Source organism: Mercenaria mercenaria, chromosome 17, assembly GCF_021730395.1.
Source record: "Mercenaria mercenaria strain notata chromosome 17, MADL_Memer_1, whole genome shotgun sequence".
NCBI classification, from domain to species: domain Eukaryota; kingdom Metazoa; phylum Mollusca; class Bivalvia; order Venerida; family Veneridae; genus Mercenaria; species Mercenaria mercenaria.
Genome location: NC_069377.1, coordinates 70,038,545 through 70,057,446, shown reverse-complemented (window position 1 = coordinate 70,057,446; position 18,902 = coordinate 70,038,545). Strand labels below are relative to the sequence as shown.

Below are 18,902 nucleotides of genomic sequence, written 5' to 3'. Positions count from 1 at the left end.
GGTTTTCGTAAATTCAAATGTCCGTTTTGTACTATTCTGACTCAATGCAACTGTATACAGATAAATGTAATACTAGCGGTAGTACACAACACTAATCTGTCGTGATGATTTTTTACATCTGTTTTGGTAATAGTTTAGACATGTCCAATTACTATATTCCGTTTCCTATTTCTCTGTAGACAAACACTGTTTCAATGCATCACATGAAAATACGATTTTCTACTTGTTTTGCAAGTATAAGTTTAAGACTTTCCTATAAGAAATGTAAATTTAAATGTTAAAGTTCCTTTATTAATAGAAATGTCTCCATTTTTCGCCAAATTTCAGACTGATTTAGACTAGGGAAAAAATTTTAATATATTTTTGATCCGCTTATTAGACATGTTGGACACCACTGACATGAAATACTCTTATTAGATGTGTTGGCGACCTCTGACATGAAATAATTATTAAAGTACCCCATTTTACAAGCAAGTAAATATGGTAGGGTTACTGTAAAAGCAGAAATTTTTGCGAGGGTTCAATTTTCGCTGTATTTGCGAGGTCCCTCTCCTAGCACACATTAGCCTTCGCATAAATATTAACCATTAGTATAATACATATCAAGCAAATCTCTTTATTACACAAACCTCCCCCAACATATCAAATGGAAACGGCCATATTTAAAACAAGAGGGCCAAGATGGCCCTAGGTCGCTCACCTAAGAAACACTCCATAACAGTGTAAAACATGTTTGACCTAGTGATTTCATGGAAACAAATATTCTGACCAATTTTCATTAAGATTGGACCAAAAAATTGGTCTCTTGCGATAAAACAAGCATTTTCTTAGATATGACCTAGTTTTTGACCCTAGATGACCCATGTTCAAACTCGACCTAGATTTTATTAAGGCAATCATTCTGACCAAAATTCATGAAGATCAACTGAAAAATACAGCCTCTATCACATACAGAAGTTTTTTCTTTGATTTGACCAAGTGACCTAGTTTTTGACCTCAGATAACCCATATTCAAATTCGACCTAGATTTCATTAAGGCAATCAACCTGACCAAATTTCATAAATATCAACTGAAAAAAACAGTCTCTATCGCATACACAAGATTTTTCTTTAATTTGACCTAGTGACCTAGTTTTTGACCTCAGATAACCCATATTCAATACCGACCTAGTTTTCATCAAGGCAATCACTCTGACCAAATTTCATGAAGATCAATTGAAAAATACATCCTCTATTGCATACACAATGTTTTTCTTTGACCTAGTGACCTTGTTTTTGACCCCAGATGACCCATTTTCGAAATCAGCCTAGATTTTATCAAGGTAATCATTCTGGCTAAATTTCATGAAGATCAGTTGAAAAATACAGCCTCTACTGCATACACAAGGTTTTTCTTTGATTTGACCTAGTGACCTAGTTTTTGACCCCAGATGACCCATTTTCGAACTTGGTCTAAATTTCATCAAGGCAATCATTCTGACCAAAATTCATGAAGATCAATTGAAAAATACAGCCTCTATCGCATACACAAGGTTTTTACGCGATATGACCTAGTGACCTAGTTTTTGACCCCAGATGACCCATTTTCGAACTCGGCCTAGATTTCATCAAGCTAATCATTCTGACCAAAATTCATGAAGATCAATTGAAAAATACTGCCTCTATTGCATACACAAGGTTTTTCTTTGATTTGACCTAGTGACCTAGTTTTTGACCCGAGATGACCCATTTTCGAACTTGGCCTAGATTTCATCAAGGCAATCATTCTGACCAAAATTCATGAAGATAAATTGAAAAATACAGCCTCTATCGCAAACACAAGGTTTTTCTTTGATTTGACCTAGTGACCTAGTTTTTGACCCGAGATGACCCATTTTCGAACTCGGCCTAGATTTCATCAAGGTTATCATTCTGACCAATATTCATGAAGAAGAATTGAAAAATACAGCCTCTATCGCATACACAAGGTTTTTCTTTGATTTGACCTAGTGACCTAGTTTTTGACCCGAGATGACCCATTTTCGAACTCGGCTTAGATTTCATCAAGGTTATCATTCTGACCAATATTCATGAAGATTAACTGAAAAATACCACCTCTATCGCATACACAAGGTTTTTCTTTGATTTGACCTAGTGACCTAGTTTTTGACCCCAGATGACCCATTTTCGAACTCGGCCTAGATTTCATCAAAGTTATCATTCTGACCAATATTCATGAAGATTAAATGAAAAATACAGCCTCTATCGCATACACAAGGTTTTTCTTTGATTTGACCTAGTGGCCTAGTTTTTGACCCGAGATGACCCATTTTCGAACTCGGCCTAGATTTCATCAAGGTTATCATTCTGACCAATATTCATGAAGATTAATTGAAAAATACAGTCTCTATCGCATACACAAGCTAAATGTTGACAGACGACAGACGACGGACGCCGGACATCGAGCGATCAGAAAAACTCACCTGAGCATTGCTCAGGTGAGCTAAAAACTGGCTGTGTTTTGTAATAACTATAGGACAGCATAATTTTAAGATGAACAGAACAAACCATGTAACTGTTTAATTTAAAGTAATATGATAACTTTAGTTTGCAGTGTGTTAAATTAAACAAACATTGACATCTCTGCCCCTGGATATAAGATACATGTATAGTCGTGTTTGTTACAGGTATATAGAGTCGTCAATATTTACAGATAAATAGAGGTGTTAAAACATTCATACAATTAATAGCTATCGATCTTTACAGTAGACGCTTTATGATGTGAAACCTGTACACCCAACTTAAAAAGCAGAAACAAGCAGATTAAATTTTTACAATTTCACGATTATAAAACCATGCAAAAAAAACTTAATATTTCAAATTGCTGAAATTTTGACCCAGCAAAAATATGTGCTTTTACAGCCCATAAACAAATTTTGCATAAAACATAATTAACCTTAAGCCTGCTGGTGGCAAGTGATTTTTCCTTTGCGACCAGTGCAGACCAAGACCAGTCTGCATGTCTGTGCAGGCTGATCATGGTTTGCACTGTTTCCTATTCAGTCAGTAAATTTTCAGTGAACATCCATTCGAATAATAAGCGGTACTGCCCAAACTGAATGATGGAACAGTCCATTTTAGAAAGTTAGCAGGGTTAAGGTTAAAGTCTTATTATTTGAAACCTTGGAGCTGCAGGCTTTTTCCAGTGCTGAACACCTTGACTTGTAGAGAACACAAAACAGATCCCCTAAACTTTTGAGGTAGTACTTTAATTTTTTCAATGTCAGAATAAAATAGCAAAAAGCTTAGAAATTAATTATGGCAAAATGATTTTACAAACTTGTATTTTGTGCAATTTTTTACTTATTTAAAGACAATTGCTATATAAGTGATGGTAAATAATGACACTTCTTGCCCAGAACAGGTGTTTATCAACCATAAACTAGAGATGCTTTTGAGAAAAGCGCATGTCTCCCACATCTGCCTAATCATCTAAATAGTAAGTCAGTCTTTATATACTGTTTACTTAATCCACATGTGCATGCGCTTTCTTGACACCAAAAGGACGCCTATACTACTACTTTTAAAAGTAGTATAGGCGCCGGTTTGGGGGCAAAACTGCGCAAGAAATCTGAGTGTTTTTTGGTAATTCAAGGGCCATAATTCCGAAGTGCCTAGGCCGATTTGGCTAATTATCGAACATGGCTGAGCACTTATTGGCAGACACATTTTGTTGAAGTTTGGTGAAGATTGGATGAGAAATGTTCGACTTAGAGTGCAGACAAGCTTTGTGACAGACAGACAGACACACAGACAGACTGGAGTAAATCAATATGTCTCCCACACCACTGTGTGGTGGGAGACATAATGATATATAAACTAGAGCTGCTTTTGAGAAAAGCGCATGTCTCCCACAACTGCCTAATCATCTGAAAAGTAGTATAAGATCGGATGAGAAATGTTCAAGCGTAAACCCTACTCCGTCTATATTCTTAATTCCTAATCAGACTTTCAGTGCTTTGATTATCAAAAACAAACCAATCAGACTTTCAGTGCTTTGATACAACCCAATCAGACTTTCAGTGCTTTGATTATCAAAAACAATGTTTCAAGGGCCATAATTCCGAAGTGCTTGGGCTGATTTGGCTAGTTATTTAACTTGGCTGAAGACTTATTGGCAAACACATTTTGTTCAAGTTTGGTGAAGGTCGGATGAGAAATGTTTTACTTAAGAGTGCGGACAAGATCTGTGACAGACAAATGGACACACAGACAGACAGGAGTAAATCAATATGTCTCCCACCACACAGTGGTGTGGGAGACAAAATAATATGTTTCACAGTTTAAGGCAGACAATCTTTGAGTAAATAAATGAAAGGCAATGTTAAATGTAATATTAGCTTGTTTTCAGAACTAAGGCCAGATTTATTCATGAACAGGACTAATCTATGCACCACTGAGACAGATGTTTATGTGAATTTACTTCCTGAAAAATTAACTTTTAAATGTGTGATGAAAAAGTAACTAATTGAAATATCTCCAATATTTTACAACACTGTAAAAACAGAATCCAAAATGGTACATGAAATTTCAGGCCTAATATAAAATGCGATCTTCAGTAGGAAAGTGATAAGGTAAAATACCTGGGTAGGTATTCTTGTTAACATCTTGAAATAATTTATATCCTAGAATTTCTATCATGTAAAATATCACATCTATAACTAAGTTCCTGTCTATACATTCTTACTATGAAACTGTACCCCATCAGTATATCACTGCATAACATATACTGTAGGTTAGGTATATTTTGGCGTAGGCTTTACTTAGTGATTCCGTGGTTACTATTTCATGGTTGCAATATTAAGAATTCGATAAATGTGTCTGTGTTTTAGGAAATGTTGCAGATCTGTATCAATGAATATTTTGAATTAGCCAGTGGCATCATTTACGAATTTTAATAAAAAATAAAGCCTTAGCTAATATTCCCTAATCTACATTATAATAAATAAACACTGAGGATGTGTTTTCCCTGAGCCCAGGCAAGGATAAGCTGGGGATACCAATGCCTTCAATGTCAACCAAAACTGCAAACACTGATGGTTGAAGTTAACTGTATAAAACAATCATGTACTATCTATCTAATATGGTAAGTCAGTGTCTGTCTTTTCATGAGTTTATTCAAACATTCATGTTTTTTCACCAGGCGCTATACATACTTTTTAAAAGTATAGCAGTTTTAAAGGGAGAAATAATTTTTTGTAATAAGGGCTATTCAATCAGGCCATTGCTAATATCACTGTGAACTTTGCAACACGATTTTTTTTTGTCAAGTTTGAAATTCATAGGTGCAACATATAAACAACGCACACAACATGAGTAAACGAATGTCTTGTGTGTAACAAAGAAACAACAGACGCTTTGTGAAAAGGATGTTCCAAAATCAAACCTGGGAGTTAAGGGAGTTAAGGTAACCCAACGTATATCTATCAATCAACTTAGCTTGATTCTAAAAACAAAATAATTTAGTTAACACTATCAATCATTTGATATCAAACACAAGGGCCTAAATTAATCTTGGTGATTCAAAAAGGCAAAATATTCAAACAATTTGCATCACAGTTGTGATATTCTATGAATGTTTTACTTCAAGATGCCAGATCGTGACAACAAAGACCAAAACAGCACAGAGTAAACAATATGTGAAACTCACACAATGTGTGAGAAAAAGTAAATGAAAAGGGCATCTTTTAGTACAAATAAATAAAGATGTTAAATGTATATTCTGTTTTAAAAACAGATTTTCAAACAGACATCTTCATACGAACATTCTAGTTTCTTCTGATAAATATTTTTGTTGAAAAAGTAACTAGTATCTCCAATATTTTACCTGTAAAATCAATCTTATATTTCAAGCAATATATGATTTCATTGAAAGTATAGTACCTTCGTTTCTGTTAGCATTGAAATAATTTATAGCTGAATTTCTATCTTTTCTCCTATTAATCTGTCTATATTCATACTATACAACTTACCATCAGTATATAGCATAAATAATGAAGTATATTTTCTTAGATTTTAAACTTAGTGATTGTGGTTTACTAGTTCACAGGTGCTTCACTTCTTGTGTCTGTTAGATGTTTCAGATTATTAGGAATATTTTTTGTTTGAAATTATATGCAGCTAACACTAATCTCTTTAATAAATAACATGAATGTGTTTTTACCACAAATAAGCTGGATACCAATTAATTCCTGAAACTGCCACGATGTGAAGTTACAAACAATCATTCACTTATATGTACAATGCCTTTATAGTTTTATGAACTCTTATGTTCCAAACAACTGTTCTTAAGTAACAGTAGTGAAAAAATTGCTTTATAGCTATATTTTGATTCTCATGATTAAAGGAACTTCAGTCAATTCATACTCTGACAGAACGAAGTCTCGGAAAAGAAGACAAACACCAAGTATGCAAATGGGGGGCTAAATTTCACCGCTAAGGATGATCCAAACTTAGATCAAGATTAGTATTAAAACATGTGAAATAATTTATATACCTTCTATAGAAAGTTTTTGTATAATAAGGCAAAATCATAATATCCATAGTCTCGTACTGTTAATTGAAACCTATCATCAGAAACCCAGATAGACAAATCTTGACATGTGTAAAATAAATATAGCTCGTTTTTATACAATAATCTAGTGTAATTTAGTCTGTTGCTGAAAAGTCAAACACTCCATACAATTTAGTCTTTTATCATTTTTGACTAAGACAGTCCCAATTTGTCTCTTTCTCTGTTCAAGTTTCATATTTTGACCCCAATGCACTTCCTCATGCTAGAATGATAAAAGCTGTATTTTATACTCCTGTTTTAATTTGCATTTTATATCAAAAACAAATTGCATGGAGGAAGAAGGATAGACAGATGGTTGGACAGCTGGATGGACAAGGGTAACTCATAGTGCCCTCTACACCCACCCACCCCCCCCCCCCTCAAAATTTTTGGTGGGCACATATAGCTGACCCGAAAGAAATGCTTTTTAAAATTCTGCTACTGTGCAAGTCCCAGGTCACAATAATAAAACCTTCAGAAAATCAGAATAAAGCAATAGCATACCCGCTGTTTATGCTGTGTAATCACTTGACGTATCCCATTCACAACTCCACTCTGATCATTCGGTATTAGACCCACAAAAGACTTTCTTTTATTACTGAACAGTAACAATAACACGCGAATATCACAAGCTGTACTTGGTGGAAAATGTACACATCCCGCCTGTAATAGGATAGTAAAACAATATAATCTATGTACACAATGTAATACTCCAACTTCATCTAAATATTCTTGTGATTTAGAAGGTAAACATGAAATCCCAGTATTAACAACGCCATGAGTCAAAGCAACAGGATTTGATAAATAAGTGGTAGATAGTAACAACATTATTTGTAACTGACGGTGATAACACAAAGGCTTATGGGTACAAAGATTTTATTTTCAGTCAACAGTTAAAAATCCATTCTACTGAAGTCCTTCGCAAATTTTCTCTCTGACTTGCAGTATGCCTATTTCTCATCAATTGGGACACTACTAAATGTAATAATTTACACTTGTGCAAACTCTGACCTTATCCGAAATAAACACAAAATTGATCCTTGCAAATCAGTGTCAACTAAATGCTGTATTAATACAAATTCTCCATTATTTTCTCCAACATCATTATGATGAAAGCTGGTTGGCTCCTGATCAAAAGCATGGAGGAACAGATTGATTACTTTTACTTCTTAACAGCTAGCTAGGCCCTTGCTACTGGGAGACTTTGGCATCAAAGTTGCTTGCCTTTCTCTCATGCCAAAGCAAAAATAACTTCGCCCTAGATTTCCAGCTATGACATGTGTGATAAACAGCTTTCTAGTGAACAGGGATAGGAAAGCAAATTGCTGTACATGTATAACAAGAACACCGCCTTGCGGGTGCTGACGCTCATCTGATTTTTTTTTGTATAATAGAAAAATTGTCCTACCCATGATTTTCTAAGTCCAGAAAGGGCCATAATTCTTGCAAAAAGCAGGATGGAGTTATGTTTCTTGCTGTACATAGTCAGCTTATGATGGTGAACAACTGTTGCAAGTTTCAAAGCAATAGCTTGTGTAGTTTAGAAGGCTGACCTAAACATAAAACTTAACCAATAAATCTGATATTTTCTAAGTCCAAAAGGGGCCATAAGTCTTGCAAAAAGCAGGATGGAGTTATGTTTTTGCTGTACATGGTCAGCTGCTGATGGTGACCAACAACTGTTGCAAGTTTAAAAGCAATAGCTTTGATAGTTTAAGAGAAAAAGTAGACCTAAACATAAAACTTAACCAAGAAATCTGATATTTTCTAAGTCCAAAAATGGCCATAAATCTTGCAAAAAGCAGGATGGAGTTATGTTTCTTGCTGTACAGGGTCAGCTTATGATGGTGAACAAGTGTTGCAAGTTTCAAAGCAATAGCTTTGAAAGTTTAGGAGAAAAGTTGACCTAAACATAAAACTTAACCAAGAAATCTGATATTTTCTAAGTACAAAAGGGGCCATAAATCTTGCAAAAAGCAGGATGGAGTTACGTTTCTTGCTGTACAGGGTCAGCTTATGATGGTGAACAAGTGTTCCAAGTTTCAAAGCAATAGCTTTGATAGTTTAGGAGAAAAGCTGACCTAAACATAAAACTTAACCAGGCAACTCAGACGCCGATCAAGTGATGACAATAACTCATCATTTTTTTTTTCAAAAAATCAGATGAGCTAAAAATATGTATTTTAAAGCAAATAAACTTACAAATCCACTGCCCATAACTTTATACAAGTTTCTTAAATCATCTAGATTTGTGTTGTGGAAATGGAACCCCACTTGACGGCTATTTTTAAACAAGGGATGTAACTGCTGGGAGTTTAACAAAGTCTGTGGCATCAACTGCATGATCAAAGTACTTGGCCAACTCTGTGTATTACTGAAATATAATAGACACTGCATGATTAACTCTGGGTAATACCAAACTATACTACATATTGCATGATCAGTGAGGCCTTCACCTTATGACACAAATTCAGACAGAGGGATAGATGTCCATGTGGACAGACAGACATAAGGAAAAGGGTAAATCAAAGTGCTCCCCTCACATTTTGGAGACACAAAAATATGTGCAATAATTTGTATAGAGAAATACAAGACAGGTAAGGAAAATGAGATTAAAGTCACAGACAGCAGATTTATGTTCAACAACTAAATGGAAGAAACTACTAGATCAGGCTGAATTGTATTACTTATATATATGTAAAGAAGAAAAAATTACATCTCTTGGTCTGTTCTAGCAATGGAGACCATACAGCCGAGACTTCGTGTGATTCTAGCACTGGGTCCCTGCATCACCGTCTTCTTATCTTGCCACTCTAATTGTCCTGAAAGTGTGATACAGGAATCAGTTATCACTATTCCTTTTTCTAAAATAATACTGACAAAACTGTTCCAAAGTGTGTGCATGAGTTACAAACTTGGTGTGTAGACACAGAGCTGGCTGCATATAATTACTTTAAGACATAAGGTTTGTTTTACCATTTTTTCGACTTCTTTTAACCTTAAATTCTTCCTTCTTGTTGTGTTATAAGCTCTGCAATAATTCAAGGTCATGCTTTTGAAAGTGGAGGAAGACCCTAGGTGTCCCTTCTAGGTATCTTATCCTACCACTATGCATTTATCAGGCCGATATCTGCCTGCCGTGTAAACTTGAGGTTTATTCAGTCAATGCAGGGTCTATGCAATTGACGGACTACTTTTTTAAGTATATATGCTATAGGCAATGTAAACTGGGCCAAGTGCTTGAAGCTCAAACATTTCATCATTTTATGAGGACAGCCACGGGAAAAAAAATTAAAAATTGGTTCACTCTATCCTAGTAAACCGCCCTACGGAATAGTACGGTGACGGTTTTTAAAGTCTGCGTGAATCGACCTTGACTTTGTAAAGCTGGCGTTCACTCAATTTTAGTTAGAAATTTACACAAATAACCAGATTTAAGCAGTCGTTTATTGTTATTATTGGATCTAACCATTCATGGTGGAAAGAATTTCATTATCTCACATTGTCTTGTACGAAAACGGAGTAAATTTAAGACTGCAGGCATTTGAATTCATCTCGGCTGTATTTTATCCGAGTCAAAACCATTCTGCTTGTTTTGAACGCGAATGCCCTGTTAACACTGATAATTTATAATACACAGAACTTCAGAAGACAAAGTATGACGCATGAAATAATGTTTTACTGTAAGGAATCGTGTGTAATAGGATCAAGCAGACACGGGGTTGAAGGGCGTAGGAATTCACAAGTGAGTGAAAGTCTGGATTATTTTTGTATAGAAAAAAAAACATTTTGAAAGTAAATATATGTTATACACAGATTTTATTGACTGCAGGATAAATAGAATATTAGGTTACTGTCTTTCTTAACTTAAGTTTATCCACCTCGTCTCCGAAAGGTTTATCCCCCTCGGCAAGCCTCGGGCGGATAAACCTTTCTCCAACTCGGTTAAGAAAGACAGTAACCTAATATTCTCTATATTTCTGACATGTGTAGGCCAAGTGGTGAACCAGCAACCTTCCTACAGCCAGCTAGATGGCTTCCTCACATGGAAGAATTCTACATCCCAAGGGAGGTTTGGAACGCACAATGGTGAGGGGCATTTACTCAAGGCAAATATTCTTGTGCTTTTAGGAGTGCGTAAGTTAATACTCAATTCTATATACACATTTTTCTTTAAATATTTTCATAAGCAGTTGCCGATTTACATCCTATATCGCAACGTTTTATATTCTTATATAAATTAAAACAAGAGGGTCATGATGACCCTAAATGGCTCACCTGAGTAATATGAGCAACATGTTTCAAATGGCAAACTGATGCTAAAATATTAGAAAGTAGGTCAGGTCACATTCATTTTAACTGAAAGTCAGTTTTAAGATCGGTATGCAAAACTGTACATGACATCCAAATTTCAAGGCTGTATCTCAAAAAACAAGAAAGTAGGTCAGTAGGTCAAGGTCACAGTAAGGTGACATGTAATCACTTGGGTACATCAGGTAAATATAATTCAACAGCCTAGGAAATATGATCTGATAATTTTTGAAGCATTTTTTCCTATATAACTCATATAATAAGTGACCACCATGGCGGGGCCTCTTATAACCCCAGGGGCATAATTTGAACAATCCTGTTAGAGGTCCACTAGGCAATGATATATACCAAATATAAAAGGCCTAGGCCTTGAACTTTCAGACAAAAAAGGTTTTTATTTTTTTCCCTATATAAGTATATGTTAAACTTTGGACCCCCAGGACAGGACCTCTTTTCACCCCAGGGTAAAAATTTGAACAATTTTGGTAGAGAACCACAAGGCAATGCAACACACCAAATATCAAAAGCCTAGGCCTTGCAGTTTCAGACAAGAAGATTTTTAAAGCTGTTCCCTATATAAGTCTACGTAAAACTTGGGACACCCTATGCGGGGCCTCTTTTCACCCCTGGGGTATTTTTTGAACAATCTTCAAAGAGGACCACAAGGCAATGCTACATACAAAATATCAAAGGCCTAGGTCTTGTAGTTTCAGATAAGAAGATTTTTAAAGTTTTTTCCTATAGAAGTCTATGTAAAACTTGAGGCCCCCCGAGGCGTGGCCTCTTTTCACCCCAGGGTAATAATTTGAACATTTTTGGTAGAGGACCAAAAGGCAATGCTACATAATATATATCAAAGGTCTTGGTCTTGTTGTTTTAGACAAGAAGATTTTTAAATTTTTTTCCTATATAAGCCTATGTAAAACTTGTGACCCCCGGGGCGGGGCCTCTTTTCACCCAAGGGGCACGATTTGAACAATCTTGATGGAGGACCATGAGATGATGCCACATGCCAAATATCAAGGCTCTACGTCTTGCGGTTTTGGACAAGAAGATTTTTAAAGTTTTTCCTTTTGGTTGCCATGGCAACCAGAGTTCTGCATGGAATTAATTTCTTTGGAAAATTTTGAAAGGGGACCAAGGATCATTCCTGTGAAGTTTGGTGTAATTCTGCCCAGTGGTTTTCAAGAAGAAGATTTTTTTAGAAAAAGTTGATGGACACACGACGCACGACGGACAACTGACGACGCACGATGGACATTGAACAGTCACAAAAGTTCACCATGAGCCTTTGGCTCAGGTGAGCTAAAAATATCAGTTATGCATATAGAAAAATTCATAATCATATACCTCTTCTTCAACAACAGTAAAAATCCCTTTCATTTACCTTTCCATATAATATTCCTGTTCTGTAGTGGGTTTGCACCTTGCTGATCCGGTCCTGGAATTGCAGGTTGACCAGGCTGAGCCCCACTCACGTTGCCTGGCATAGGGTTACCCCCAGCCATCATATTTGGCTGTGGCTGTGTCTGGGTTACACCCACACCTCCACCTGCTGAAAAACATTCAGTAAAAAACATCTATGCAAAAACAAATCACTGTGTCAAAAATTCTCATTCTGCGATACATCACTTTTTCCAGGCATCAATGACTCCAGCACCAGGACTGATACGAGCAATATTAACTGTATCTTGGTTGCTAGAAACCATGGATTTACATGAGCATTCTGCTCGACCCACTGCAACATCTAGCAGACTGGTGTTATACAGCACATACTATGAAATAATTTCATTTCTTGGACATGAAATTTTGTACTTTTGGTCAAAATGGCTATTTCCTTGAAACATGAATTTTGTGTATTTTAAATTTTGAAGATAAAATGAATGGGAATACTATAACATCACTTATTAGTAGGGATGGGAACGAATATTCGAATATTAAAAAATCGGCTGAATATTCGAATGTGAAAATCAAATTCGAATATTCGTAAATTAGTGTATAGTCTGTTTTTTTTGTTTTCAAAATAGGTATCGTTGATTTTGAGCAATCTAAACGTGCTAATTACAAAACCGTTCTTTCTTTCTTTCCGTTTGTTTATCGCATGTCAAAAACTGTTCAATTAACAAGAATATTGCAATTCAAAATTGGCAGTGGCCACCATTACGGACTAACAGACTGCAACAGGCGTAAATGTGATGCGTGTCAAAAATTGTCCAATTTACAAGAAAATTGCCATGCATAATTGGCAGGGGTCATAGTTACAGACAGGCGTAAATGTTATGCCTTTTTATCTTTTGTTCATTTTAATTGGCGCCTATTTAATGTTACAAATTTTAAAAGTTGTTTGTACATTTTTTTATAAAATACGTTTACCATTGTACGATTATGACTGTGATACTTTTTGTAGCTGTATAAGCTACACTTGAATAAACGCTGACACGTTGATTTATGCATGTACATTTGTAAATGAAATTATCTTTTTTTTTTATTTTCCCATATCTCGACTGAAAAAGAAAAACAGCCCTTTCCATTTTACCCAACAGTTCATATTTATTACCATGATTCATGTTTTAAACAACGGAATATATTGTGTATATGCCAATCACTTAATAAGTATTTAAAGCTTCTATTAAACAACCTGAATATTCGAATATATTCGAATATGGCAAACCGAATATTCGAATATTGATTTCAGTATTCGTTCCCATCCCTACTTATTAGGATCTTGTATGGATTGATGCAATAATGAAATCAACAACATTGGTACCCAGTACTAGTATATCAGTTTTACTCCATGTTACAATGCATTGCATCAAACATTTTGGTAACATATGTATACCATGACTTAGCAAATTCTGCTTTATATTTTTGTAGACAGAACTTTATATGTTCAATAACAAGAGGGTCATGGTGACCCTATATGGCTCACCTGTTAAACTTGGCCTTGGAATCATCAAAATAAACATTCTAACCAAGTTTCATGAAGATAGGGTCGCAAATGTGGCCTCTACAGTGTTAACAAGCTTTTTGTTTTATTTGAGTGGTGACCTAGTTTTTGACCCCACATGACTCAGTTTCGAACTGGGCCTAGGAATCATCAAGATAAACATTCCTACCAAGTTTCATGAAGACAGGGTCATAAATATAGCCTCTACAGTGTTAATAGCTTTTCTTTTGATTTGAGCGGCTGACCTAGTTTTTGACCCTACATGACCCAGTTTCCAACTTGGCCTAGGAATTACCAAGATAAATATTCTGACCAAGTTTCATGAAGATATGGTCATAAATGTGGCCTCAAGGGTGTTAACAATCTTTTCCTTTGATTTGACTGGGTGACCTAGTTTTTGACCGCATATGACCCAGTTTTGATCTTGGCAAAGGAATTATCAAGATAAACATTTTGACCAAGTTTCATGAAGATATGGTCATAAATGTGGCTTCTACAGTGTTAACAAGCTTTTCCTTTGATTTGACTGGGTGACCTAGTTTTTGACCCTATATGACTCAGTTTCGAACTGGGCCTAGGAATCATCAAGATAAACATTCCTACCAAGTTTCATGAAGACAGGGTCATAAATATAGCCTCTAGGTTGTAACAAGCTTTCCTTTTGATTTGACATGGTGACCTAGCTTTTGACCCCACATGACCCAGTTTCTGATTTGGCCTAGATATCATCAAGATAAACATTCTGTGCAAGTTTGTATTAAATCAAAGCATAAATGAAACCTCTATATGGCTGAAAGGGCCAAAATAGGAAAATTTGCCCCTTTCAGGAGCAATAACTCTAGAATCCATGATGGAATCTAGCCAGTTTTCAAAAGGAACCGAGATCTTTTTGTGATTTAAGTTGTGTGTAAGTGTGGTTAAAGTCAAATGTAAAATGTCACTTCTATCGTGTTCACAAGGTAAAAATCAAAAACCTGAATGGCCTGAGTCGGCTAATGATTGATGCACTGACAGTATAGTCTACCAGTTTCAGTTTGTTTTTAGTTTTTTTCTTAAAATTTCATAACACAGCTCGATATTTACCAAAAATATTACATCCAGATACGATTACACTTTTCTCCAGTTTGAACAATATATTTTACAAATTGTGATGATACGAAGACATTTAGCAGCAATTGGCAGTATCTGACATTGAAGTTTACGGTTAAATTACCTCTTATTTAAATCTTTTCATAAAAAAACTGTTTCGTTTCGTGAAGGCTGAGTTGAGTTAAGCAGCCAAACATAGACGATCTATTTTCGATTTCGAAAACTACAAGAAAATACAATTTAATGTTTCGCCGATTTGTTTATTTCTCGAAAAATAAGAATTAAAATCATTTTTAATATCAGTAGTAACTAAACAAACCAGTAAGAGCTTCTTCTTCCGATAATTTATCCGTTTACTGACTGCAAAATTCAACCCACGCAGAGAGAAATCATACAATGCGTGTTTACGTTCAATGTGGGAGAATTAAGGCTGATCGGCTATGTTACCTAACGCATCCAGACGATTCAGATTTTGTTTTTAAAAAAGCATTGTGTGCGTTTCTGTAATTTTATATACGTTTTTATACGCTTAGAAATTATTAGACATGCGTATTTGCATTATTTCTATACGTAATTTACGCTAATACGCATCTTATCTGGAGCCCTGTGGAACTATTTTTTGTCTTTCGTTGGATGTTACCCAAGCTTTGTAAGCCTGCGCAATTCTTAAAATGCACATTTATGCTTAATGAGTTACATTCGAGAATTGCACAATTACAAGTCAAAAATATGACAGATTACATCGTATATTGGTCATAGCAAAGGGAATTGACACAACTTAACTTCATTCATGCAGTGAACTGTTTGAAGTTTGAGAAATCTAATGGAACTACAACCCTTCACTGTGTTATTTGGTCCATTTAGAGAATCTTTGGATAGCAAGGACTCGTCAAAAGGCTTTCAGCCTTTAGCCGACTCAATTAACAAATTTTGGCTCTTTCAGGGGTCAATCAGGGGCCGTAACTCCTGAACCTATGATTGGATCTGACGGATTCATCATAGAATCCAGGATCTATTGTGTTACAGATACTTTGCAAGTTTGTATCAAACCAAACCATAAATGAAGTCTCTATTGGCTGCAAAAGCCAAAATAGGGGCCATAACTCTGGAACCCATGATGGGATCTGGCTTTTTGGAAAGGAACCAAAATATTATGCCAATTCAATTTGTGTGCAAGTCTGATTAAAACTGATTGCAAAATGTGGTCTCTATCATGTTCACAAGCCAAAATAGCAAATTCAATATCAGGAATGGAAACCATGAAGGAATCTGGCCAGTTTTCGAATACCAGTTGTCAATACATGACAGGTATGCTAACAAGAAAAGGTATTAAATTTTACATCTAGATCTTTGTGTAACCATGTTAAAACTGCTTAAGCAACTGTAAAAACATTTTTGTTCACATAAAATTCAGTGATTTAGGATAAAACAGCTTATTCTGAGGTCTTAAAATCACGAAATCCATGGAAATTGGTCCCACACAAATATTAATAATATCAGTCTGTTAAGCATTCAGAAGTTCCTGTATGAACACAATGTTCCTGTATAAACACTATGGTAGATAAAAAATATGAAATCCAGTCTAAAAATTCAACAAGAGAGCCATGATGGCCCTATATTGCTCACCTGAGCACCATTGCTGATCAAGTTTTGACATAGATCACATAGGCATACACACTAAATATTATCAGGACAAAAATATTCTCTTGTAATAACATTTAAAACCAATCTCATTAGATGCTGCTGAAGTGTATTCATTTATATAAAATAAAGGGAGGTAATTTGTCATAAATTCAGTCAAAAGTTATCTACCCTGGTTGTCTGAGTCCATCTGATAGCATAAATGACATTTCAAATCAGTATCTTCATTGGTTACTAAGATACACCCATTTTAATTTGAAACAAATGGAGGTAATTTGACATAAAATCAGTCTGTAGTTATCTACCCCGATTGTCTCAGTCCATACTTACTGAGATAAATCCATTTTTATTAAAATTAGGGGAGGTAATCATGCATTGGTATATGCATATAGATGATACGGAGTACAAGCCTTTACAACAATATATTAGAAAAGTATTCATATCGATAAACGGTCAATCAAGAGTTATCTAACATGACTATTTCTTACCATGGAAGGCATAAATAACGTTTCAAACCAATCTCAGAAGCTGCTAGGAATATTCATTTACATACAAAATAAAGGGAGGTAATTTGTCATAAATTCAGTAAATATATATCTTCATTGATTGTCCAAGTCAATCTGATGGCATATAAAATGAAATTTCAGATCAGTATCTTCATTAGTTACGAAGATATATCCATTCTTGTTTGAAATAAAGGGAGATAATTTGACATGATATCAGTCGAAAGTTATCTACTCTGATTGTCTCAGTACAGCTTATGACATTAATGAAATTTCAGATGAATCCTGTAAGTACTTACTGATATAAATCCATTTTGATTAAAATCAGGGGAAGTAATCAGATATAAAATAACTTCGGAACCTATGATTAGTTCTGACACATTCATCATGGGATCCAAGATTTATTGTTGTTGAAGATATTTTCCAGGTTTGTATCAAATCAAACCATAAATGAAGTCTCTATATGGCTGCAAAAGCCCTAATAGCAGATTCTGGACCTTTAAGGGGCCATAACTCTAGAACCCATAAAGGGATCTGGCAAGTTTTTGAAAGGAACCGAGATATTATGCCAATACAAGTTGTGTGCAAGTTTGATTAAAGTTGATTGCAAAATGTTGTCTCTATCGTGTTCACAAGCCAGAAATAGCAAATTCTGGCCCTTTAAGGGGCCATAACTCTGCAACCCATGATGGGATCTGGCTAGTTTTTGAAAGGAACCGAGATATTATGCCAATACAAGTTCTGTGCAAGTTTGATTAAAGTTGACTGCAAAATGTTTTATCTATCATGTTCACAAGCCAAAATATAGCAAATTTTAGCCCTTTAAGGGGCCATAACTCTGGAACCATGAAGGGATCTGGCCAGTTTTCGAAAGGAACCGTGATATTATGCCAATACTAGTTGTGTTCAAGTTTTATTAAAGTTGATTGCAAAATGTGGTCTCTATCATGTTCACAAGCCAAAAATGGCAAATTTTGGCCCATTAGAGGCCATAACTGTGGAACCCATGATGGGATCTGGCCAGTTTTCAAAAGGAACCAAGATATTATGCCCATACAAGTTGTGTGCAAGTCTGATTAAAATCAAATACAAAATGTGGTCTCTATCGTGTTCACAAGGAAATTGTGGACGGACAACGGACGGACGGACAGTCACAAAAGCTCACCCTGTCACTACGTGACAGGTGAGCTAAAAACAGGAATGGTTTGTTCTGATCACAACACGAGGCCTGGCCTCAAATCTTTTACCTGTGCTTGAAGGCATCATTGATGTAGAGACCATTGTATGTGGCACACTGCCAATATTTTGACCCATATTTGCCATCATGCCCTGCTTCGACTGAATATTTGACATCTGTGGATTGCTCCCTGCCATTGCCATGATACCTGGGTCCTGAGACATCTGCGGACCACCTAAACTTCCTACCATGTTGGGATTCTGTAGTCTAGCTGCATTCATATTGTTCATCCCAAAATTATCCTGAAAAAGGATGTTAAACCAAACATTGACATATCATTTTATGACTCGTAAATTCCACTTATCTCAATGGATGATAACTGGTCGCATTGAGGTCCATAGAAAGTGATATCCACCGCAAAAAGTGTTATTCTTGTAAGAAAACTTGAATGAGCTGCTATTCTTCAAAACAAACTCATGTTCAATACTTAATATAGATCTGTCAAACACCAGCAAATCTTATATGGTTTATATAAAAGCATAATCCAATCAGCAGCCTTGTTATATTTTGATAAAATTGTGTATTGTCTGTATGAACAATCTAACTTGAAAATCAGAGAAATTAACCACACTACTCTGTAGT

The 18,902-nt window shown here is 35.5% G+C and overlaps 2 protein-coding genes across 6 annotated transcripts in view; both read right to left on the bottom strand.

The window, feature by feature from the left end:
* LOC123536115 (uncharacterized) overlaps positions 1-18,902 on the bottom strand; it is a 164,548-nt gene that overhangs the window by 20,589 nt on the left and 125,057 nt on the right. The window lies entirely within an intron of this gene.
* LOC123537136 (mediator of RNA polymerase II transcription subunit 25-like) overlaps positions 1-18,902 on the bottom strand; it is a 98,917-nt gene that overhangs the window by 36,386 nt on the left and 43,629 nt on the right. For 4 of the 5 annotated variants that reach the window (XM_053528559.1, XM_053528558.1, XM_045320710.2 and 1 more), the window contains 5 exons: positions 18,331-18,562; positions 12,291-12,458; positions 9,309-9,414; positions 8,795-8,966; positions 7,097-7,255 (listed from right to left, as the gene is read on the bottom strand). In XM_053528559.1, the coding sequence (XP_053384534.1) occupies positions 7,097-7,255; positions 8,795-8,966; positions 9,309-9,414; positions 12,291-12,458; positions 18,331-18,562 (837 nt within the window). The remainder of the gene's footprint in view (positions 1-7,096; positions 7,256-8,794; positions 8,967-9,308; positions 9,415-12,290; positions 12,459-18,330; positions 18,563-18,902) is intronic. The other variant, XM_053528556.1, reaches the window with a different exon arrangement.